This window comes from Hippichthys cyanospilos, chromosome 5 (genome assembly GCF_059441005.1).
Source record: "Hippichthys cyanospilos isolate Australia breed blue-spotted pipefish chromosome 5, RoL_Hcya_1.0, whole genome shotgun sequence".
In the NCBI taxonomy this organism is placed as follows: Eukaryota; Metazoa; Chordata; class Actinopteri; order Syngnathiformes; family Syngnathidae; genus Hippichthys; species Hippichthys cyanospilos.
The window spans coordinates 25,478,099-25,502,303 of NC_142373.1; the positions used below are offsets into that span (position 1 = coordinate 25,478,099).

Here is a 24,205-nt window from a genome sequence, read left to right on the forward strand (position 1 = left end):
GGCACAAAGTTTGAAGATGACGTCAAGGAGAAGCAAAACCTTGCTGATTGTGCCTCGCCGAATGCGTATTCAAGGACCAGCATATAGGAAGGAGGACATTTCAAACACCAATGGAGGTTGATGGGCGAGATCCTCGTTGAAAACTATTTATTGGCCAGGTAAAGTCACATGGTAACATTGCCGAGTTGGTAAGAAGATCCCCATCATTTTAGCCTTGCTCGGCCTTATCGTCCCGCTGAGCAACATCGCCATTTCGAAGGTGAATGGAGTTTGTCCAATCGTTGTTCTTTTGTGTGCTTACCTGGGATCGTATGTATCTTAGCAACGTATGAAAACGGGTACCATCCTTAAACAAAAATCTGATCGGTCAGTCAACCCCCTCATTATTTTTAGAAAGATTCAATAAGGCAATTCTTCTCAATTATCTGGTGACTTGGGACACAAAGATGGGTCACGCTCTGCTCGTAAAATACATTAAGATTAGATTCATTGACAGTGAGGAGTGGCATTTATTTGTGAGTCATTCCTGCATCTTTGTTGAATAAACATTGACCTCCACGCACAGCAAGAGTTGATGTTTGCAGAGACCGTCTGCAAATTGGAGGTTATTAATGATGAATATGAATAAAATATTCCCCGAATTAAAACTAAAGATTTTTTTTTTCCAAAATAGAGGTTTTAATGATGTCACATAGAGCTCTTTGAAGTGTTTGTTGACTTAGTATGGTGTTATCACCCCCTGCATCTTACAATTTCCAGACGGTCTCTGCGCGCTTCACCTCCTGCTGCGTATATTCAGCAAAAATTACGGTTTAAATATTTTGCAAATGTTGCTTTTGTCATTGTTGCTATTAGTCCGCGTCGTCGTTGAGGGATCTACACAAAATCTGCCACTGTCCTTTCATCTTTACTTAAAGGGACAGTGTGTAAGATTTTTTTCATTAAAAAGGAATAAATTAAATGATTCTAACTTGCAAATGAATGAGTTCTTAATGACCAACGATGTTTTAAATATAATTATGGATCTAGTTATCATTAAATTATATTACATGGGGGGTGGCACTTCTCCAGAGACGGCCACGTTTGTGATAGCTATGGACAATCTTACACACTGTCCCTTAAACTATTAATAATGCAGCGTGTCCTGAATGAGGTGTTTGTGAAGGGAATCATATATTAGGTTGTTATCATTATGTGCTTATTTCTTGTCTAGAATAGTGTGCATTTCTATCCATCAATGCAGTTCTCGTTCATCTTGACTGCAGCTGTCCACGCAGGTAAGTGTGAGCCGGGACCTTGGCCCAACTGTTGGTGGCGCCCGGACGCTTGAGCGACGAGAACGCTGTTGGCAACGCATGGGAATGCACGCCAAGCGTTTCCCTTTGCCGGCAAAGAAAAGTCAATCTTGGCTGGTCCGAGTTACTATCTTGCTGTTTTGCAGCAGGGCTTGTCTTAGTCTACTTTTAAAGATAACCCCGACAGTGTTTCAAACACTTTTCATTAGACAGGAAGGAAACACAGAAGTTGTAATTCTTGGAGAGAACAGCCGACACCCATTTATTCCATATGTCAAGAGAGAGCAGTGCCCGAACAACCACACAGAACTGCGCTTTAAACAGTTTATTGGTTGGTCAGCACTGTCCAACCTTAAATACTAAAAGTCAACCATAAAACGCATGCAACTGTCCTGGCCAGCATATCCAGCCTGATTGGCACAGTTAGAGTGCCTTCCCATCTTCAGTTTCTAATCAGCACCACTCGAGCAAAGACCAGAGGGCAACAGACTTACGTCCACCATTTACACATATTCCATACTCACTCCAAACGCTCCCTCTCGTCTCCCCACTCTCACGTCATCACCCAGGACACCCCCCCTTCAACACAGCGTTTACAGTTAACTGCGGGTACTGTTTACTAAACAGAGCGAACGGTTTAGTGAACTGAGCGAACGATTTACTAAAACGAGCGAACGGTTTAGTAAACTGAGCGAACAGATCAGTAAACTAATCAAACGGATTAGTAAACTGAGAAAACGGATTACGAAACTGAGCGAACGGATTAGTGCAAGTACTTTTTTATTCATACCCTGGCACTAAAGGGGCTCCGTAAAAACACAAATCAACGTAAACGTAAATTACTATCGAAGCCAACCGCGCACTCTGCACTTCTAAATGCAACTAGCTACAACATTGTCAAATGATGATGTGACCTTTTAATATGATCTAGTACAGTATTGGCTTTCAGTCTTGTGTCGTTTTGCTTTCAAAAACAGCTTCATGGCTGGGAAGAGGTGAGAGTCAGAGGGTGCAAGGTTAGGAGAGTCGGGGAAACGGGGGGGAGAATTTCATAGCCACTTGCCCGTGCTTCTGATCTGGCGACATGTGCGTTTCGGACAGGAGCAGTGTCTTGTAGGAGGGAGATGTCTTTGCTGATCTTGCCCCGCCTCTTGATTTTGATAGCTTCTCTTGATTTCCTCATAAATGAAGCATAATAGGCTCCAGTAATTGTGTCACCCTTAGCTAAGAAATCTGTCATCACTACTCCGCCCTGGTCCCAGCAGGCTGTGAGTATGACCTTGCCAGCAGAGGGCTGCACCATTGCCTTTGTTGGAGGTTGAGAGTCCCAAGTGCTTCAACTGCATTGATTGGGCTTTGGTCTCTGGATCATAGTCATAGAGCAAGGCTTCATCCTGTCTAATCTGTCTTTTGAAAAACTTTGACTCATCTTCTTAAAACATCTCCCACTTCATCCTCGAGCACTCGATGCGTTCTCGCCTTTGGAAAGATGTCACCAACCAGGGAATCTATCTGCCAGACATCTGATGCATTTGCAAACGGTCATACGTGATAGTTTCCACAGACCCTGTACTAACCTTGAACTTTAGGGCTATTTGGGAAATAGTTTTGTGTCGAGCTTCCAAAATGGCACCTTCAACTTGACTGACTGATGCCTGATCAGGCGGGTGACCAGGTCTGGGAGCTTTTTCCACAGATTTCTGGCCATGTTTGAATTCATGATGCCAGCGTTTTACAAGGTCGTATGATGGAGCATCATTACAATAAGTTTCTTTCACTTGATCAAAGGTCTTCCCACGCATGTCAAATCAGCGGCCTTTACAGTTAGGTCTACTATGTCTCCCATTCATTAAAAAAAAAAAAAAAAAACACTTATATTTTTAGTTCATGGCATACAAAGAGACATATTTGAAGCTGCTTTTTGTTTGAGTTGATGATAATCAGAGATGGAAAAGTCAGGTCTAGAAAGCGCAAACCCCTACCACAGTTTGGTAGGTGGGTGCTTCGACTCAATTTGCTGACAAATGAGCTTGTTAATTGTCAGAATAATTGTAAATATAATGATTATACATTTTCTACAATCAATATAACTGCTTGCAATCAAGAAATGCTTTGCTGTGACAAAGCCATCTCAAACCGGCCTGGCCAAGTTCAAACCGCAGACCGATATCGCTTCACTTGTGATTTACAAAATATCTTGCAGAGTGTTACTACACAGAATGTTTTGTCACACATTGATGGACAAATACACTGGGTTCTGACTGCGTTATTCCCTTTTTGCCTTTTTAACTTTTTAATGGGGGCACGACTCAAAGTTAGCCTGCCATCCCGGAATCAGCCGAACGGTTTTTCTGATCAGCCGTCGGTTTTGGTGGCCAGGTTGGCGGCGAGATGTTGTAGACTTTGTTTCTGCCTGCTCTGTGTGTGCCCGAGGGAAATCCACTCACCAACCACCTGCCGGCTTGCTGCTGCCGCTGCCTACCCCGTCCAGACCTTGGTCCCATATTGCGCTGGATTTCATCACGGGACTTCCGGCGTCCCGGGGGAGAACTGCCATTCTCACCATCGTGGACCGGTTCTCCAAAATGGCTCACTTCGTGGCCCTCAGGGGGCTCCCCTCGGCGCTGGAGACCTCCCGCCTCCTTACAGACCATGTGTTCCGCCTCCATGGCATTCCTACAGACATTGTTTCGGACCGGGGACCGCAGTTTGTCTCCAGGTTGTGGAAGGCGTTTTGCCGTGCCATGGGGATGTCGGTGAGCCTGACCTCGGGATACCACCCGCAGTCTAATGGGCAGGCCGAATGCACTAACCAGTCCCTGGAGGCTACGCTGCGCTGCGTGTGCCAACAAAACCCGTCTTCCTGGTCTATCCACCTGCCTTGGGTCGAGCATGCCCACAACTCAAACATTTCTGCTTCTACAGGCAAATCCCCCTTCCACGTAGTTTTTGGCTACCAACCACCCGTCTTCCCCTCTCAGGAAAAGGAAGTGTCAGTTCCTTCCATTCAGTGCCACCTAAGGAGGTCCCGAAAGGTGTGGAAGGACACCAGGGCTGCATTGGCGCGGACGGTGGAGCGAAACAGACTACTTGCTAATCGGCGGAGAATGGAGGCCCCGGTCTACCAACCAGGACAAGAGGTGTGGTTGTCCACTCGGGATCTGAACCTGGCCGGGTCGTCCAGGAAGTTGGGTCTGAAGTTCGTCGGACCGTTCAAAATTGACTCTGTGGTCAACCCAGCCGCTGTCAGGTTAGTCCTGCCCACGTCCATGAAAGTCCACCCCGTGTTTCACGTCTCTCTCCTCAAGCCTGTTGCCTCCAGCCCGCTGTGCCCTCCCTCCGTGTCGCCTCCTCCTCCTCGCCTGGTGGATGGCGGTCCGGTGTACTCGGTTAGGTCTATTCTGGACTCCCGTCGCAGGGGCAGGGGTCTCCAGTACCTTATTTACTGGGAGGGTTATGGTCCAGAGGAGTGTTCGTGGGTCCCTCGGTCCTGGGTGATGGATCCAGGCATGATCAGGGCATTCCACCTGTCCCACCCTGACAAGCCAGGGGTCCGCCAGGGGGCGTCCGTTGAGGGGGGGGCACTGTCACATCCCTGGCTTATCATGTCTTTTTTGTTGTAGCCGAGGTCCTCCTGCCACGACGAGAGGGCGGGGTCACTGGCCGCGCACCTGACGACCATCGTCATCAAGGCCTTACTTAAGGCGGCCGGCGCAGGAGGACAATCGCCGGGTTATTCCTTGAGCCTCCCTTCGTCGAAGCCCTAGTCGTTCCAGTGTTTCCTAATCTCGAGTCTCCGCAGTCGCGCGTTTTGTTTTGTACTTTGCCTTATGCTTTTTTGCTTCGTTGCTCGTTTGCCTTTTGCTACTCCTCCAGGCCTCTTTTTGTTGTTCCTAGTTTTTTGATTGTCCTCCTGCTGACCCTGTCCCCTTGTGCCAGACTATTTAGTCGTTTAGACCCGTTTGGTCTCTCCTTTTGTTGCACTTTTTTCTCCCCACGCTTGCCGTGCGATTTTTGTTAATACATTTTTGAAGCTGAACCCAGCGTGTCGTGTCGGGGTCCTCCACCCACTCGTGTCTCGGGGTTATTCATAACACTCCCTCAGCCAGGTTTCAGTGAAAGTGAAAACTTAACATTGATCTCACGATGAATGTTCTCAACTCATCCATCCTATTCCTGAGGGAGCGGACATTAGCTAGCAGCAGGCTAGGTACGGGTGGCCTGTGTTGGAAGTTATTTCTAAATCAACATGAACTCAAGTTAGTAATCTGACTCCAATTTGTGACCTTACCCAACTGCCACTCATCCAACAATTTGCGCGCTCGTTCTGCAATAGAAAGGTATCAGGAAGCCGGCATTTTCACACACGAGTGGATTTATTCCTAACACACAGATCTAATACAAGCACCTGGGTCTCGGGTCCCTCTCAATACAGCCCTGTACGCCTTTGTTGCCACCAGCAGATGTACTCTACATCCGAGTTGTCCAGCAATGAGTTATACTACACAATATGCAAATGGCACAGCAACAAAGGTATCCTGGCATTATTCTATTGGCTATGTGTATACTGCAGTTAACTTTAGCTTGCTCTCATTGGTCTTTCTTCCCCTGCAGAATCGCTTGCTTACTCCTCCTGGTTGTAGTTTTCCTCACAGTTGTTTCCCACCAGGTGCCTCTGGGTTATCTCGTCCCTGCAACCTCCCCGCGAATAGCACCGTTTGCTCTGAAACATTCCATTCTTACACTCCCTTGCACCACACATTCTGTTTTGTTCACTTTACAGTCTCACACTCTCATACACAGAAAGTAGCAACATCTAATGAACTACTTTAAGCTCAAAGTCTTATGTTCCTTTACCTGGTAGCCCTAGCTTTTAGCCTTGCATGCAGGCCTCCCCTCTTACCTCGTTTCCGCCTTAGCCGCTTCGGTTTCCGCTGCTTAGTCTGCCCGAAGCCGGGGCTGCCGCGTCATCCAGGCAGAAAGGCAAAGTCCGCGAGGCTAAATGAAAGTTCGCCATGAATTTTACCGATGTTAAGAAGTGCCTCTCAGCTCTAGCGTATAGTCGCGCATGAGTGAAAAAGAAGTGTCTGCGACGAGAGAGTGAAACAGAGACGTCTGCCGCAGTGGCCGCCTCCAGTTTCTTACAGGGCTTTCTGAGAATAGCGCAATCATCGACATCACAGCTTGACTGGTTCCTTTTATTAGACAACGTTTGGCAGAACAATGCTTTCCTCAACCATGAACTCTTATCTTTGACCGCAACGTATCCTTCAGGCTTCTATGGTCAGTACAGTGGTCCATAATAAAAATGTCAGCACATATACATTTCATGGTATCTATTCAGGACTGGAAGTACCACATACTGTCAGGACTGTACAAGGTCCAGAACCAAATCCAGCCATCACCAATACATCATCACAGCCATACATTCTGTCCACATTTGGGACAGCCACTGTCACCTGAAGAAGAGCTGGAGGAACGCAACTTGTTGGACTCTATTGTCTGGCCCCAGCCGCCGTCTGGCTCCCGAATCACTGAACCTGTCCCAGACAAGTGACCCAGCCCACAGCCTGTTTAGAATCATCCCTTCCAAAAACAAACAGCATTGGTATGTTGGTGACCAGCTGGAAGTACTGGTTCACGTGCATGACTTCAAGCACCAGCCCAAGCGCTATGGGGTCGATGTGCTGTTGGCTCGGCTGCACTCAACAAAAGACAAGGCAGGTGTTGTCGGACAGGTGCTGGATCAGAAGAATGTTTGACGCCACTTCTGCCATCACTCAGTGTTTGACCAACAAGAAGGTCTATATGTATGGCGACTCGACCACACACCAGTGGTTCGAGTACCTTGTCTCCATTCTTCCAGGTGATCACTTATATCTTAAAAGAATTCTGGTAACTTCACTCATGAGTTGGAAAGATGTGGTAAAAGTAGAGGTATTGAATCTACTCATTTAACGAAGTAGAAGGACAACATAGGAAACAGAAATGTACGAACAGGAATACTAAATTTTGTCATTTAAAGCAGCCCACCCCTCCGCTTCCCTGTCCTGGTCGGCCAGTTGCGCTACATTTCCAACGAGCTGGACAGATTGATTAGCGGTCCCAACATGGTGGTGGCGCTCTGCATTTGGGCCCACTTAAACACTTACCCCGCGGAGGTATACATACGCCAGCTACGGCATATTGGCAAGGCGGTGTTGCGACTCCTGGACCGGGCTCCGGGAACAGTCGTGGTGGTTCGCACGGCAAACCCTCAGGCTTCGCGTTCGACTGACATTCTGCACAACAACGACTGGTTTGCAATGCAGCTGGACATTTTACTGCACACCATGTTCAAGGGTCTTGACGTTTTGCTGGTGGATGCCTGGCAAATGTGCGCGGCGCACTGTGCGCCTCATGATTTGAAATTGAAATTGTCAAGAAAATGGTAGATGTTATGTTGTCTTACATTTGTCGTGATGGGAACGGGAACACTAGGATTTTTCTGAATCAAACCAGGCTGACAGCACAGGTTTAGACTTCATTTAAAAACATGAAATTGAAGGTCATTGATTTTTTTGTTTTGTTTAAGTAGCATTTGCAAAAACTGATCCATTGCATAAACTGAGGAGTATTCACATATATAAGTAATCTTCACCAGGCAGAACGAAAAGAAAAAAAATGCATGTTTTCATTGTCAAAGTGGGATTCTTGGGCCCTTGACTGCAGGACTTTAGTGTAATCATTTGGGTTGTGTATTAAAAAAGAACATGTTTACCGCAATTAATAATAAATTGTGAAAGTAATCATGACTCTTCAATAAAGAAATCGAATCAACCAGTTACATGTTTTTTTATAATAATTTTGAACACAGCGCATTTTAACAAATTTCAAAATTTGTCAAATTGCGTTTTGTGTTCAACATTTCCTTGCTCACGAGACGATGAAGATAACAAAGCTAAAGTGGCAATTTCTTCTCTCATTCGTTTTTTCTGTCTAAATTAGCAGCAATCTGTAAGGAGGTATGCAATTTGCAGTTTTTCCCTAAACTTCAGCATTTCTGAAATAATCTTTAACAAATATAATTGTTGTCAAATTGAATTGGTCGGTGAAAAAGGGCACTTAATGTTTGGCTTGGGTTTCCGCAAAGATTTGCAATGGGGGGGGATTGGGAAATTTGCTTTCTAAAAGCAGTCCCTGACTCCAGAAGATTTGCTGCTGCTTTAAACTGTGGCTGTGTCTTTTCGAAGTACAGTACTCAATGTCAAGTCCCAACAACTTAGAAAATTTGGGAACTCTGTAACATTTGATTTTATGCTGCATCGCTGGAATGTTCCAACTTAGGAATCTAATTGAATCCAAATTATATGAGCTTGTTATTATCCAGTTGAAAGTGAAATCTTGCATCGGCACCAGCTGAGAAGCTACCATCATATCATTGTTCGGCACCAAGAAAGGTCAAACAGAACAAAACCATCAGTAAATTTGGCGGGATCGCCGGTCTGCCATCCTGGGTTGGTTTATCTAGTCATGGGTTAACGAGGCTTTCTGAATCGTACAGACACATGGAGAAATTATTGACACTTTGTTGGAACCGTGCCACTTCCCATTTGGGACGCCAGAAGGGTCTCACTGTTTTTGCACCAAATCTTCTACAATATAATTTATGCTTGTACTGAATGTATGTTATCTAGTATTAGATGTAGTTTAATCCACGTTTAGAATATATACAAAATATACAGTCAAAAATTATGTAGAGCAAATACTTTTCAATACAAATCTCACTTCTACAACTGCAAGTCACAATATGCAGATTGAGAAAGGATCATGACTCATTAGGTGTGTGCGCATTAGTGCATGTACATCACAGTATGTTAGTGTGTTCGTGGGTACCTACACAAAAATGAGACCAGCTTCTTTTTAAATGCTTAATTGAAAAAAAAAAAGCACAATGAACAATAATTACCACAGAAGTCACATAAATATATTGTAAATTTGGCAGGTACAAAACCAAAAAAAAATCCTGTTAAACCACTTATCACTAGGTCGCTGGCATCCTGGTACATATCCCAGCTGTCATCGGGCAGTAGGCGGGAGACACACTCTGAAGTGGTTGCCAGACAAATCGCATGGTACACATAAAAATAAAATAATATAAAGGGGAAATACAAAGTGTCCGAGAACTATAAAGTCACGGCGATGACCAGTGGTGGAGCTAAACTTTTATCCTTGGGGTGGCCAAAGTTATTTCACAGACTATAACAATGAATTTGTTTCTCAATTTATCAACTGCAATCGGACTGTCAGATGTTGAAAAGTACCTCCTAAGCACACAGGTCATAAAATGTATGTACATATAATTTGCAGTTTATTAATGCAGAAAATGTAAAACACAACTTGGTAACATTTTTTCAACAACATTAATTTTTTCAAAAACGGTGAAAATGCGCCAACACCACCCCCCTCCTTCGGTTATGGTGAGAAGTGGCAAAATGTTTCACAAAGTCATCCATTGTCTTTGGTACACAGAAAACAATAAGAGAGTTCCTTAATGGAACTACATTGTATTAAAAAAAAAACAACAACAAACATTAGTGTACGCAAAATAAACATAAAACCACCATTTAAAAAAGACAACAAACACCAATAACCAACACTTAAAAAAAACCAACAACTTTAGGGTTCCTCCACATTTAAAATATTCAGACCCTTATTGTAAGATTTCTCAGCAACAAAGACATCTTTTTGTGACATTTGAGTAATAAGAGGTGTATTTAATTTATCATTTTTCTACATTTATATGCCATCATGCCACCTAATTATTTCCAAGAGATTGTGGATAGGTAGTGTATGCAAAATAATTAACCCCATCATTTTAAGATAACCAAGATAAGTATTAAGATAAACATATTTCCAAACAATTGTTTCCATACTGCTATAGACCTGTAAATGTAGAAAATCTAATTCCCGACCTTCCATACTGAAGGAATCTAGAAAAGCTTCTACAAACCACTGTAGACGTAAGTTTAATATTCAGACTTTTCAGCAAGTTAACAGCAATTTAACTACCGTGTTCTCGTTAGCTACGTTTCATTTAAGTCAAACAGAGCATGAAACAGCTAGCTGGTCAATTCTCCAGTTGCATACCTCTAGACTCTTTGGAGAAACACGTATATAAATAGCGACTCAAATGTACAAAAGTTTTTTGGAAGAGTGACTCGTTAGGACACCACCGTAAAACACTTTACGACGAGGATTTCACTGCCCATAAAGCGTATCCTTCGTCACTTTGTTGATGTCCAGTCTACAGAAACAATAAGAAAAATAATTCAAAACATCGTTACCATCGATAACAGATTCAAATCTTCTTCTTCTTCAGTGGCGATTCTTTTTCTTCTCTTAATGAAGGTGGTTGCAACGCTTTGTGGTATATAGCGACACCTACTTTACAGGAGGGACTTAGCAGTCAATAGGCTTCACTTTTTAAAAAATGCAACTGCCTCCTTCCGACAAGACGCGCGTTGCCGTGATATGTCAATAATCTAAGGAAAATATTGTCGAGATAGCGGAGGAGGAGACGCAAACAAATTCAACCCAATCCCATCGGTTTATAAATAAAATTTGATTGATTGATTGATTGATTGATTGATTGATTCGCTCCTGCTGCTGCGTGGCCAGCATGAGTCGCTCGACACGTCTGGCTTGACTGCACCCCGTTGGGCACACTGTGACCATGGACCTCTACTTGTTGGACAAAAGTGCCACTACTTTTTGAAAATGAGCCACTAGTTGGCGTTTTTGTGCAACTAGTACGACAAAGCTGTACGTCCAACTACAGCTGGCAAAGACCGAACTAGTGAAAAATGCAGATGGATGATATCCATGATATCGAATACATGCTCTAAAGGCTTGCCATAAGAGGCGACAACATGTGCAGCTGATGACATCTTATACAACAACCATAACAAGAATTTAGCGCACATATAAAACTATGTTTCCAAATGTGCCAAATCAGTCACTGAAAGGGCATTTTGGGCTCCTCAAATTGCACTTGATCAAGGTAGGCCGATTTTTACAATACGGGATGTATTGTATGCATTCGTGCATTCGTCACCGATCTTACTTTAGGCAGTAGAAACGTTATTCAATGCCATACAAGCGATCATTGACCGTGTATGTATCAATAAAATAAATTAACTGAATATTACACAGATCATTATTATCAGCCTTGTTAGATTCGGGTAGCGACGGAGTCTTCTTGTTGTAAGGTGCCGCTACAGACACTAGGTGGCAGTGCTTTCACTTTTTGCTATTTACATAGCGCTTTTTAAGGACCTAAAGAAGAGTAAACGGAAGCCAGATATCCGCACGGTCTTGTTTACTGGACCACAGAGAAATTGTGGAATTTGGTTCTAATTATCGCGTCTGACTGCTGAGATTCATCTATCGCGCTTGGTAAACGTGGCCCCAGCGTAACGGTTCGTCCACAATTTTTAATTATTGTAAATTTTGCCCGTCTTTGCGATAACATGTTTTTTTTTGTTTGTTTTTTTATTACACGGAGTAAATGAGCACCAAAGTCACGTCAAATAGCTAGCTTACCTTCCACGAGCCATGTTTAATCAAATGTCTTTTTTGATAGTTCTGACCAGACATCACCACAATGGAGTTGTAGTACGCATTTGCTCTTAAATTTACGATAATTATTGTATGCTAGACGTATGTTTCAGGCCGCGGCATGCATCCGTTGTATAAAATGATTTTTATATCACTAATTCTTCTCATTCGCTTAATAGTTAAAGACACTATGTTTCACCGTAAACCAACACGCTATCCTAGCGCCAATTAGCTGTGTCCTTGATGACTGGTTTTTTTTTTTTGCATTATTTCTACAGAGAAAAAAAATAACAAACATACAGTTTGTACTCAAAAGGAGCAGGTTGAAGTTTAAAGAACTTATATCTATCCTACACTTTATTCTCCAAATAAATGACAAAGCTGTTTTAGATGTACAGTTCATCCGCAGTGACTTAGAATAATAATAATTAAGAAGAAGAATAAAGAATAGAATAATAGAATAATAAAGAAAGAGTACCCTGAAGAAACTCATGTGGGGATCGTGTGTACACACAATGACTGGACAGAGTCAGACCTGAACCTCTGAGCTGTGAGGCGGACATGCAAAGCAGTTTTCCACCGTGCCCACCCTATATATGTTTAATCAGCATATACAGCATTCCCTCATTAAATCAAGCTTCATCTTTCACGCCCTAGGTGCTCCCTTTTTTATTTTCTACAAGGGACAGTGTATAAGGTTAAGGCCGTTTTTCATGAAAAAGGAATACATTAAATTTGTGAAAATTTATAAAACTTGCACATAAATGCGTTCTTAACAGCCAGCAGTATGTTTTAAATATAATTGTAGGTCTAGTTATCATTAAATTTTACTACATGGAGGGCGGTACTCCCCTGGAGGCTGCCATATCGGTTAAAACTATGAACAACGGTAAATGCAGCACCTCCTGCTTTACTTAATGAAAAACGGTTTAAACCTTTCACATTGTCCCTTTTAAGTAAAGAAACTATACTTTATTGTGGAGGGATGTGCTGTGACGTTTCCTGCATGCAAAGCAGATGAGTTGACTGTAGTGTAACACATGGCATGGGCACTCCTCCGAAATTGACTTTGAGTGGAGCCTGTAGCTGACCAAAAGTCAGGGAAAACAGAATTTACACTAAAAATTCCAATTTATTAGATTTAACAGAACAAGATCATGTTTGACTCAGAGCATTGGCTTTTCTCCAGTCTCTCATTATTGATAACTCTGACATAACTTGGTCCTTCGAGCCGGATCCCAACATATCTGTGGCCGTGGGGGGGCCGCTGACAGCGACTGAAGACTGTGCACAGCCAGACTGGTTCTGTCGAAGAAGTCCACTTTCCCGTGGCCAGTTGCGTCAGCGTCCTCCCCGGGATTGTTGATTGACGGCATCCGTAACCAGCAACAGAAATTGAGACAGGGAGAGACATGAACTGTGAGTATAGTCTTATCTTGTTGGCATGCTTGGTGAAGTAAAAGGGAGGTTGAAAGCCCTGCCCGTGGCCCAAAAAACAAATATGGAGGTTGAAAGCCCTACCCGAGGCCCAAACGACGAAACAGAAAGCGGAGCAAGAGGCTTGCGCTATTGATACCTAGAATAAGAAAAGCTAGAAGTTCTCGAAGATTAAGACAAGAAAAGGTTCCAGTCCTGTGCGTCTTAATATGAAAAAGGGAGGTTGAAAGCCCTACCCAAGACGCAAACGACAAAATAGAAAGTGGCGCAAGAGGCTTGCGCTATTGATCCCTAGAATAAGAAAAGCTAGAAGTTCTTGAAGATTAAGACAAGAAAAGGTTCCAATCCTGTGCGTCTTAATGGCCTCATAATATTTTGGCATAACTGTTGTGGTATGATAGCCGGTTTGTAAGATGTGAAAAGTGATTGTGAGTGTATGCAACAAGTCCACCAGACTGAAGCAACAGTGTCATCACTGCGCACTGTTGCCTGATTTAAGTAGGTTTTGGTGATAAGTTGACATTATTGGCATTTGTTTTGGGGATCTAAAACAAGTTAGGCCTATGATAGCTGAAATTAAAATAAAAAATCAAATGTGAAACGTAGAATAGCTCACTGAAATGCATTTAAATGAATTGCTGTTATATGTAAAGAACGCCCGCCTAGGTTGCCCCCCCCCCCCCCCCCCCCCCCCCCCTACATTTTTAACACACCAAATCTGGCCCCCTTTGCAAAAAGTTTGGACACTCCTGCCCTAGGGTCATGTTTTTGTCACAAAGTGGGGAAAATACCTTAAAAAGGGGACGAAAAAATTCAGTGTTTCACAACGCAACATGAAAAAAACGTAAGCCAGGTACGCTGTAACACGGAGGTCCACTGTGTGTGTGTGTGTGTGTGTGCAGTATATGTGTATGTGTGTATATATATATATATATATGTATATATATATATATATATATATATATATATATATATACACACACACACACACACTGTGTAACTAATGCTGTGTTATGAAAACTATTTCACTGTCAATTATATTATTATTTACGAAATAAAGTGTTACAGATAGCACTACAACCACAATAATAACATCAGTATTGGCCTTACTGTCCATTTTGAAGACAAATTTTTTGATATATCTCTTTTGTAGAATCGAAACAGAATTGTGGCTTCAAGTGAAATTCAGCGGTGTGTCGAGATGGATGTCAGCATTGCTGTCTCACTGATTCGAGGCCAGATGGGCGCAGTGGTGGAGCAAGCGGTGAACGGAGCCGTGGAGACGGTTCTGGCTGAGATGCTGAAGGTGGTGGGGGTCAAATTTGAGGAGCTGAAGTCCCAGCTAGCGCACATGAAGCGTGATGTCATGACGCTGCAACGAGAGAAGGCCCAGAAAGAGAAGGAGAACGACAATGTCAGAGCGAAGCTGCGCTACACAGAGTTGAAACTGAAGTATTACAGACAGGGTGTAGAGGAGGAGCTGCAGCACCGAGCCTCCAACACCTCTCTGGGAAGAAGCCACCAGGCTAAATGCCCTCCAACACAGGCAGGGGGAGCTGGCATCTCTTCCACAAGAGCTTCACCATCGTGCTCTTCTCAGACCTCCACAGCAGATGATCCACCTTCAAGGAACACAGGTAAGCACTATGAGGATCTTTTTTGTTCATCAGTTCGGACGGCATGCTGGCAGACTGATTAGCAGGTCCGCCTCACAGTGAGGTTGTTGTGGGTCCACTACCGGCTCTGGCCTTCCTGTGAGGAGTTTGCATGTTCTCCCAGTGCCTGCTTCTGTTTTCTTCGGGTACTCTGTTTTCTTCCCACAATTCAAAAAGCCAGCATGGTAGGTATGTTGGAAACTAAATCATTGGTGTCAAACTCCAATCCTAGAGAGGTGGTACACATACATGTTTTCCAGGTTTCTCTTCCCCACACACCTGTTCAAATGATTGGGGTCATTTTTAAGCTTCTGAAAAGCTTGCTGACGAATGAGCTGATCATTTGAATCAGGTGTGGTAGGAGGACAGAAACCTCCAAAACATGCCGGATAGGCAGTCCTCAACTGGGTTTGGACATGCCTGGCCTAGGCAAAGGGAAAAAAGCTGGGCGTACATACCCATGCGTTGCCAACAGCATTTTTCATCACTCAAGAGTCCCCGCTTGCTTTTTATTCATTCAACAAAGCATTGCACATTACAAGACATAACAAAAAGAGCCAGCCGGGCGCCATCAACAGCTGGGCCAAGGTCCCGGCTCACACATTCCTGCGTCAACAGCTTTATCTAAGGACTGGGGCGAGATGAACTAGGACTGCATAGATGGATAGCAATGCACGCTATCCTAGACAAGAAATAAGCACATAGTGATAACAACCTAATACAGTGGGCCCCTGTGTTACGAACTTAATCCGTTCAGCGGCTATACTGGTAACTCAAATTGCTCATATGACGATCAATCCAAACCTATGTTAATTAGTGAATGCGTGCAACGCGTGCAAAAACCTTAGGAAAAAACATTACAAATTTATACACGTATTAAAAATTAGTAACAATCTACTATACAGTTAAATTAAATGAGCTAAATATACAAAGGAAAAATGACATTTACCTTTGGGGCGACGTGACTTGAGCTGGGTGGAGGCGGAGGGGAGCAGAGACCAACCCGCAGAATTTATTTATTTATTTTCTTAAACGCGAACTTTTCTCAAACTAAATCATATCACCGGCGATTTCCTTCTCTTTAATCCATATAGAAGAAGCCTCTCCATTTTGTTGTTGACCGAGGTCCGTCCCCTGGCAAGGAAAGTCTTGCCCTTAGAAGATTGCTGAGCGCTTACGGCATACTCACTCGCAAGGTTAACTATGCGTGCACCTCCTTCGTATTTTTTTATTATCTCCTGCTTCGTTTCTATTGTTATCATCCTCTTACTTCTTCCTTTACCGCCACTTGCAATTTTAGAAGCCATGTTTAACAGATAAAGTTTGCAAAGTCCTCACAACACACCGACCAGCTGTGCCATCAAGCTAGATGAAGGCGTTCGGCCAATAGCCTATCGGCATTTCTGTGATTGACGTGACGCCGGCCAATAGCATATCGGCATCTTCGTGACTGACACCGTGACTGAGACAGTGACTGTGACATTGTAAGAGCGATAGCTTATCTGCGTTACTGTGACATGCGAGAACAGTTGATTTTATTGATGCAGCAAAGCGAAAAAAATAGTACGGACATATTGACCGGCATGTTGGGGCATGATGAATTGTTCGTAAGACGAAAGGTTTGTGCGTAAGAGGGGGACAAAAAATGCCGTGGTCCACGTTCGTAAGATGAAAAGTTTGTAAAAGAGGGAGTTCGTAAACCGGGGGCCCACTGTATATTATTCACTTCACACCCGCCTACTCCCCGAAGAAAGCTGCGATTGGCTCCAGCACCACAGGGACCCTTGTCAGGGTAAGCGGTTATGATAATGGATGGATGTTCATTAATTAATTTCACTTCACAACATTTTAGTACCTGTTGTTAGGAGAACTAACCAAAGTGGTGTGGTACCTAAGACTAGTCCTGGGAGGAACACTTGGCGGATCTGAAACACCAGAATGGCAGACTTTCAGCTTGTGACGGTGATTCAAGTGGAGCATGTGCATGTTATTACCAAACTCTTCACCCTGGAGTGGTTGCCAGCCAGTCACAGGGCACCACGAGATAAACAAACATTCACACTCAGAATGGCATTTAGAGCAATTTGGATGGTCCAATGCAACTACCATGCATGTTTTTGGAGCGAGGAAAGAAACTGGAGTGCCTGGAGAAGACCCACGCGAGCACAGGGAGAACATGCAAGCTCCACGCAGGAAGGCTAGGGCAAGCTGGAATTGAACCCCCTCACCATTGTTCCACCGTGTTGCTCTTTCTTCATTCTTTTCCTTCCAATTGTTTTTTTTTTTTTACAGAATCTCCACAGCACATAAATCAGCAGTGCATTATAACATGCATACAGCCAGATGTGCAAGTGGTTAGTTCTGAACCGGCAGATTGCGTGTTGGCAGTGTCTCTCCCCATGAGCACAGAATGTGTAGATAATTCCAGTTAGGTGCATCCTAATATCCTTTATCACCAAAAGCTCACCTTCAGTGTCTTATTTTAACATCTGCTATTGTGCACATAGGCCTGCTTTGTCAAACGGACCAAGATGTTCTTTTGAGCACAAGCAGTGGAAGTCAGGAGTGCGACTGGAATGTCACTGTACGTCCAAGCTTGGATGGTACCAATGCCATTGTGACTCCGCCTCCTTTCCCAACTCATGACACCAGCCAGCAGTCTGCCACCAGCCCTAAGCCCCCTCATGGCTCACAACACGCAGATAGCTCAACCCTGGCCATCTCCACAAGACAGGTTAAGTATTGCCTGTGTACTGACAACACTCTAATGGAAAACCTAATTGACGGGCTAAAAAAAATGTAGACGTACACAATAAGTCACGGGATGGATTTACATTCAAATAGCAAATACAGTATTCACACACAAACAATGTAGTAACATACAGTTGACAGTCTTAGTAGATGTGCGTTGATTAATCAACAGCTAATCAATTATTAGATTATGTGATCAATATTTTACAATTTATTAATCATCAAGATACCTTGTTTAATTTAAAATAGTTCAAATACGAGCATTTCAACAGTACATTTAGTCAGATTGCTATAGCCATTCATTGAAGCAATTGGCTGGAGACCGTGCAGTTGTGTGACTTTCTAACTGTGTTGGTTCTGTAAATTGGAGGCAAATATCACAAGTAGTTCCATTATATTAGTGAAACAGCCCCATTTCGCAAGGAACTTTTTTGTAACCTGAGTTTTCTCTGTTCTGTCAAAGGTGAAGGTGGAGGAGGATCAACAGGTGATCTGCATCAAGGAGGAGCCGGAGGAAAATCAAGAAGTGATGTCGTGCCAATTGATGGACAATCAGATGAATCGTGGCCACCTGGTCCAGTCAGAGGTGACAGTTCATACTTAAAGAACCCATTACATTCTGTTGCAGAGCTGGATGAAAGTGCAAAATTAGCTACCGGTATTTGTTTGCAGTTACTTGCACTTGTATTGTGAACAAGTGATAGTGGTGATAACCAGATCCAGCAAATTGGACCTGTGAGGGAAAAAAAGCTTCTTATGCGGCAGGTGGTACTTTTTGCTATTTGCAATATTCCTGCCGGCTCATTCCATGTCCAATCACACATGCCTCGCTCTGGACTTTTATTCCACAAGTGCCTTCTGATGTCAAATGAAAGAATCCTATGTTTGAGAATTCTGCCTCAAATGGTTTTCGAGTTACGACTCTTCAAAGTTTGGGTGCCGCACAATAATTTGGGGTTTCAGATTTTGCAATCTCAAAATTGGATACATTTGCTGGTCCTCATCTTATGTTTCTAGGTAGGTACAGAACTGTAAAGTGTTGTATCTGTGTATTTTGACCCCATCTATCAGAATCTGCACTCCAAACTATCACAGGTGTGATAGTTGAGAGAGATTATGCCTTATAAGGTGGATTTTGAAATGACACAATACTGGCTGCCAGAAAACAACACTTTCTTGTTTGTGGGTTTGAGGCAGCACCGCTCTGCTGTTCATCTCAAATTTTGGATTCATGCCCAAATAGAATAAAAATCAGGCATGTTGACAAGGTGTCAGTGTAGACTTTCTGGGAATATTTGTGAATTAACCTGGTATTTTGTGGTATTGCTGGAAGCTCTTCACTGTTCTCATGCTGTTGTTGTTTTCAGGTTCCGGTGTCTTCTACACAGTGGACAGGACTTCAGGCCGGCCAGAGAAAAAGCTCCTCAGGTTTCAGCACAGCTGGTCCCAGCTCTTCTTGTGAGTACCTTCTTTAAGTGTTCAGGTACAACTGCTAACTAGAAAACAGCAACAGCAAATATTGCAAATATAGAAAATGACCTGACCAATTTGTTTGAAATGGAGGTCTGCTGATCATCTTACTTGGGATGTCTTTTTTTACCCAAGTGGTGACTATTGTGGAGTGTGGAAGTTTGCCCTTCGCTCCTCACCTGCCGACTTCCATGCCGGCTTGTTAGAGCACAAGTTCAAGGGCTGAAGGTCATGTCAAGCTGCCTTTTCCGTTTCCTAATGCGTCAAAGTCCGCCAGAAAAATGATCCACGCAGCCTCGTTATTGACAACAAACAGGCAATAAGGTGGCGTTTGACGAAAGAGCATATATATGTACACGCACACCTCTAAATTGATATAAATTGAGATATGTGTGTGTATATGTATTAAAGAAGCAACCTAGAGAAAAACTTCTTGCATCAAATAGTTCCTAGCGTGCTGGTTTTTGTTGAAAGATCACCCATACCATGACATAGTGAAACAATTGATTTAATCCAGACAGATAATGGGAAAGTACACAGGGCCTCGGGCGAGTCCTGCCACAGATCGGAGCAGAAAATGGCAACCTTTCACCTTCCACATTCAGTTCTTATACCCTTTTGGGGAATGTAGTCCCACTGTGGAATGCAGGTGTGTGCGTGGGGATGGTGTCTTCAAAAGTCTTTGTTCTTTGGAAGAGGGAGGAAGTTTGAGCACCAGAAACCCTGACTGATATCTTCTCTTGATGGCCACAACTGGCCTTTTTTTCCTGGTGGATTGTTGTGTCGGGGGATGCCATTTGTTCCTTTTTGAAGGTGACAACTAGTCTTGATTTCTCCTGGGCCAAAACTTCATCTGCTTCATACTGACTTTACGTCATCTCAATCACACTATTTTATTGATACGTTGCATTTAAAAACATGCATTTACTTTAATATTTATGGGGGTTGAAAATGAGGGAAAAAAAAAACCCAGGCTTGTATTCAGAGAAATACAGTAATTGTAACTACAGAGATGAACAGTATAACATTTTGGGACCGAAATCGCCATCCCAGGTGACCTGAGCTCTCCAGTTAGTGACATGCACCTGTGAATAGGTCACGCTAACCATTTCCGAACTTGTTTGAGAAAAAAAGAAAAAAAAAGGGCAAGCAGGGATCGCGTCTACTTCACACCATCCGCTGTACTCATGGGAAGTAATTTGTTCCACAGCAGCAGTGGTTCAAACTTGAAATTCTGTAAAAAATTCCGGTTTACACTTGTCATTTAAACTCCTAGTTGAAGCATCAAATTTGTGAATCTGCTAGATGGAACACCCCAGCCAGGCTATCCTCCCATTGCCCCACTACCTCCGGGCACTCAACGGCAGGTGCGCGGTCCGTGTAATAAAGACTTCAGCATATACGAAGAGTACAAATTGCGGCGCAACGAACGACGCCGGCGAAGCCTCAATCGTCAGCGAGAGCTGGAAAAAACGCTGCCTCAGCCTCTGCTAGCCGATCTGGTGAGTGAGCAGTTGCTTGTTAAAAAACTGAAATCACGTGATTGCACAAGCAACTCCGGATAGAAATCGTGTCCAGAAGGAGTGAGCTATTAGTATTATTTATATCTTTTTTTCTCGGTGTAAGGTACGAGAACGGCGGGAAAAGACCAGACTGAGGGTGGCCAGATGGCGGGCAAAGCGGAAACTGCAGGCTTGTCTTAACCAGGTTCAGGTTGGTGGTGATACCACTCGACAGCAAGATAGCATCGGTCAGTCCTACTTGCACCGTAGCAATAAACATCATGCTCACTTCCAGACTCAAGGTGGAACAGTGGCTCTCTCCCAGGATGCTTTTCCTATCAGTGGTCCTCAGCAACTCAGAGTATCTTGTGGTAAGATGAGCACCGAGATCTAATTGTGCATGCATTTGCCGTGTCTCACACAAGGAATATGAATTAAATCTGGATCAAATGTTCAAAAGCTTAGGCTAGGCTAGGTTGGGTGAACATTCTGAAAGTTCCAACTTTTCTCACTCCTAACATGTTACCTTTTCAGCGTCCACTTCCAGTCCTCTCAATAACGTGGTCATCTCCGGAGTCACAAACTTCCCATTCATCATGCCGTCGTCCTCATCCTCCGTGTTTCTGAGGGGCCCTAATATGGCCGCACCGGGTGATCAGCACGCGTTGTCATCATCACATTTGTCTGCCTCTTACGCGCAGGTTAGCCTATTGCAGCCGAGCAACTCCTGAGAACCCAGGCTGAACTACCATCGTTTGCCTGGTGGTGGCACCGTTTCTCCTTCTGTATACAGTAATCCCTCGTGATCGCGGTTCATCTTTCATGGGTTCGCTGCTTCGCGGGTCTTTTTACAGTGTGGACATTTTTTAACAGCGCATTGTGCTCTGAATCCTGATTGGCTCAGGGGCTTTACTGTTGTCTTGAAGTAAAATATTGACGCTGTACTGTATTGGTTTTTCACTTGTCAATTTATTACAAAAGGCAAGAGGATCCAAAAGCTTGCTTTCGTCTCTCCTGTGTCTTTCCTGTGTCCGAGCGCGCTCAGCTCAGCGCACAGGTTGCAAACGTGCTAGTAAGCACATTGATAGACAGCTTGGTCTCCGGGAGCCGATCACGTGACTTGTAGGCGTGCCGAGAGCAAACGCACATGTCTGTGTGTCTACATATAGAGCGCAACGGAGAAACGCGCAGCTTTGGAAATCTTGACTTTTTCCTAGATTTCTTTTGTAATAAATTGAACTTTCAAGTGTATTGTTATGATATAAAAGGCTTCACTTTAATTCGATGTCCTGGCATATCCGTTCATAAAAATCTTCTTGCTCAGAAAAAAGAAAGACCTCAAAAATTACTCATAACAATGTGCGGGGTTCAGGAAGAAGAGGCATAGCTGGGACTGTGAAATACGCGAGTGACAACGTTTCCAACGTTGTATTACTATATTAAAAGGATTGTTTTAAACAAATTTGGGGCTTTAAAACAGGTTTTGATTTTTGTTTTTATTCTAAAGTTTAGTATTGCGTTGTAAAAAAAAATAATTTGGCCTGCGCCTACGAGTCACGGATTTCACTTTGCGCGTGTTAATTTTGGAACGTAACCCCGCGATAAACGAGGCATTACTGTACTGTATGTAGTTTACACTGAATGCCAGGCATATCCTGTTTCACCTTAACACAAGCAACTTGTATAAAAGGGATGGGAGTTAAAGTTACTGAGAACTTAAATATCAGTCCATCTTTTCAAATAAAAATGTTTATGAAATGTTATCTTTAACAAATGAAATGCATTGGATGGCGAACAGTTAAGGGTGTACCCCTCTTACCTGTGGGTAGCTGGGTCCAAACCCATGCATGCCTGTGGCCATAGTGGAGATAAGTAGTTTGGATAAAAATAATCGGAAGTTGAAGAAAACAAAAACGGATACAAATAATCCGAAATTGAACAAAGCAAAAACAGTTTGTCAGCTGAATTCCTGTTTGCGTAAGGCGGCTCAGCAGTGCCCTCTGCTGGTTATTGCACTTCTTTTACCTCCATTGAGATGACTGCATAGAGAAGGGGGGAACAATGGGTGGCCCTCAAGTATTTTTTAAATAAAAACGTATACTGTAGTGTGGAATTTTGAAGTTGTAACAAGTGTTCACCTCTACATAGTAGACATTGTTGAACTCTTTCACTGCCGTGGACAAGAATTTTTGTCAGGTAAAATACTCAGGTTGTGTGCCAGCAGTGACAAGAATTCTCATTGTTTTTTTTTTTTTTTGTTTTCTTTTTTAATGACTGGATTGATGACATTTGTGGCCAGTGCGCCTCTTAATATTAAGCCATTCGAGGGCTGTTGTAATGTAGTTATATACATACGCAAACTGTTATTTTGATATCAAAACCACATTTCACTGTGTTCATGCTTTATTGAAGTGGAGGACAGTTGAAATGTTTCACATTCTACTAAAAAAAATATTAGCGTCAAAGTCACTGTTGTGCAGAAAACACGTTTTTAGAAAAAAATCTCCCTTTGTGGGAAATAGCTTGGTGTCTTTATTTTCAAACAGGGATTACTAAAGGATGGAATAAGGTAAAACTCTTTTTCTAGAAACAGAGCAGAATCCAGTCTTTCATATGGTACCACCGATGTCTACATAAACATGTAATACAATATTCTGCCGGCCTTGAAAGATGTGTCAAAATGCTCGAAATGGGCTTGCCTTTTCGGATAACGCTGGGAACTGAAAGCACGCCACCTAGCCCAAAGCTGTATGATAATCACAGAAGGAATGGTTCCTGCATTACATTTGCTTAGATTTGGTTACAGTATTTACTAAGTGTCGTAAAGTCATTCACTTGCAATGTCGTAATTGAATTACAGTAAGTTGTTGAATCCATTATTTCTGTCTCACATTATTTGTGTTTTACCTGACAGAACTGTAACTTTATGTCTGACCAGCTCTCAATGCCTTCTTAGAGGTCATTTATGTTTTTGATTTGTGCATCTCTGTCAATTTGGAAAATTGCAAGAATCTTTGAATTTATAAATATTTGTTTCTTTTATTAGTATAGAACTACTGTATATACAGCAAATAAACAAGTTAAATAAATTATACATTTTGCCCCATCGCCATTAATCGGTTATTTATTTTTAAACTCGCTGATTGCGATCATGATCGGCTGTGCAGCAGATTTGTGCCGCAATTTTTTATGTGGAAACAAAAATTTGTGGGCACTACTGTCTATGTTGCCCATCCATGACAGGATAATACCAATTGACGGCCTCTGAATCTCAGTTTTGCTTTGGAAATTTCCTATATCTAGCAATATAGAAGTACTTGGAAGACTGGTCGTTCACATTCTAGAAATGCCTCCAAGCAACCTTTAGGCCACCTTCAGCAAAGGTTACTTCTGACCAAGCTTTAAAAAGGAAGGCGTTCTAGAAGAGCGATCAATGATGACAATTCTTTCATTTGGTAACTGAAGATTTCCTAAGCCTTGTATTGTTAGAGGAAGT

The 24,205-nt window shown here is 43.1% G+C and overlaps 1 protein-coding gene and 1 pseudogene across 4 annotated transcripts; both read left to right on the forward strand.

Annotated features, from left to right (window-relative positions):
• LOC148424123 (uncharacterized) lies at positions 1-23,821 on the forward strand. Of its 4 annotated transcripts, none has more exons than XM_088414556.1 (10): positions 1-158; positions 14,485-14,968; positions 17,279-17,413; positions 17,494-17,720; positions 18,201-18,323; positions 19,105-19,195; positions 20,513-20,709; positions 20,834-20,920; positions 21,005-21,080; positions 21,244-23,821. In XM_088414556.1, exons 2-10 carry the CDS (start codon positions 14,533-14,535, stop codon positions 21,438-21,440), a joined length of 1,569 nt encoding a protein of 522 aa, XP_088270682.1. In that variant the 5' UTR covers positions 1-158; positions 14,485-14,532; the 3' UTR covers positions 21,441-23,821. The 4 variants fall into 4 exon arrangements, with proteins under 4 accessions (XP_088270682.1, XP_088270681.1, XP_088270685.1 ...); XM_088414555.1 differs by lacking the exon at positions 1-158 and adding an exon at positions 11,627-11,755; XM_088414558.1 differs by lacking the exon at positions 1-158 and adding an exon at positions 13,190-13,313.
• On the forward strand, positions 7,050-7,815 carry LOC148424124 (NXPE family member 3 pseudogene; annotated as a pseudogene).
• Positions 23,822-24,205: the final 384 nt, after the last annotated feature.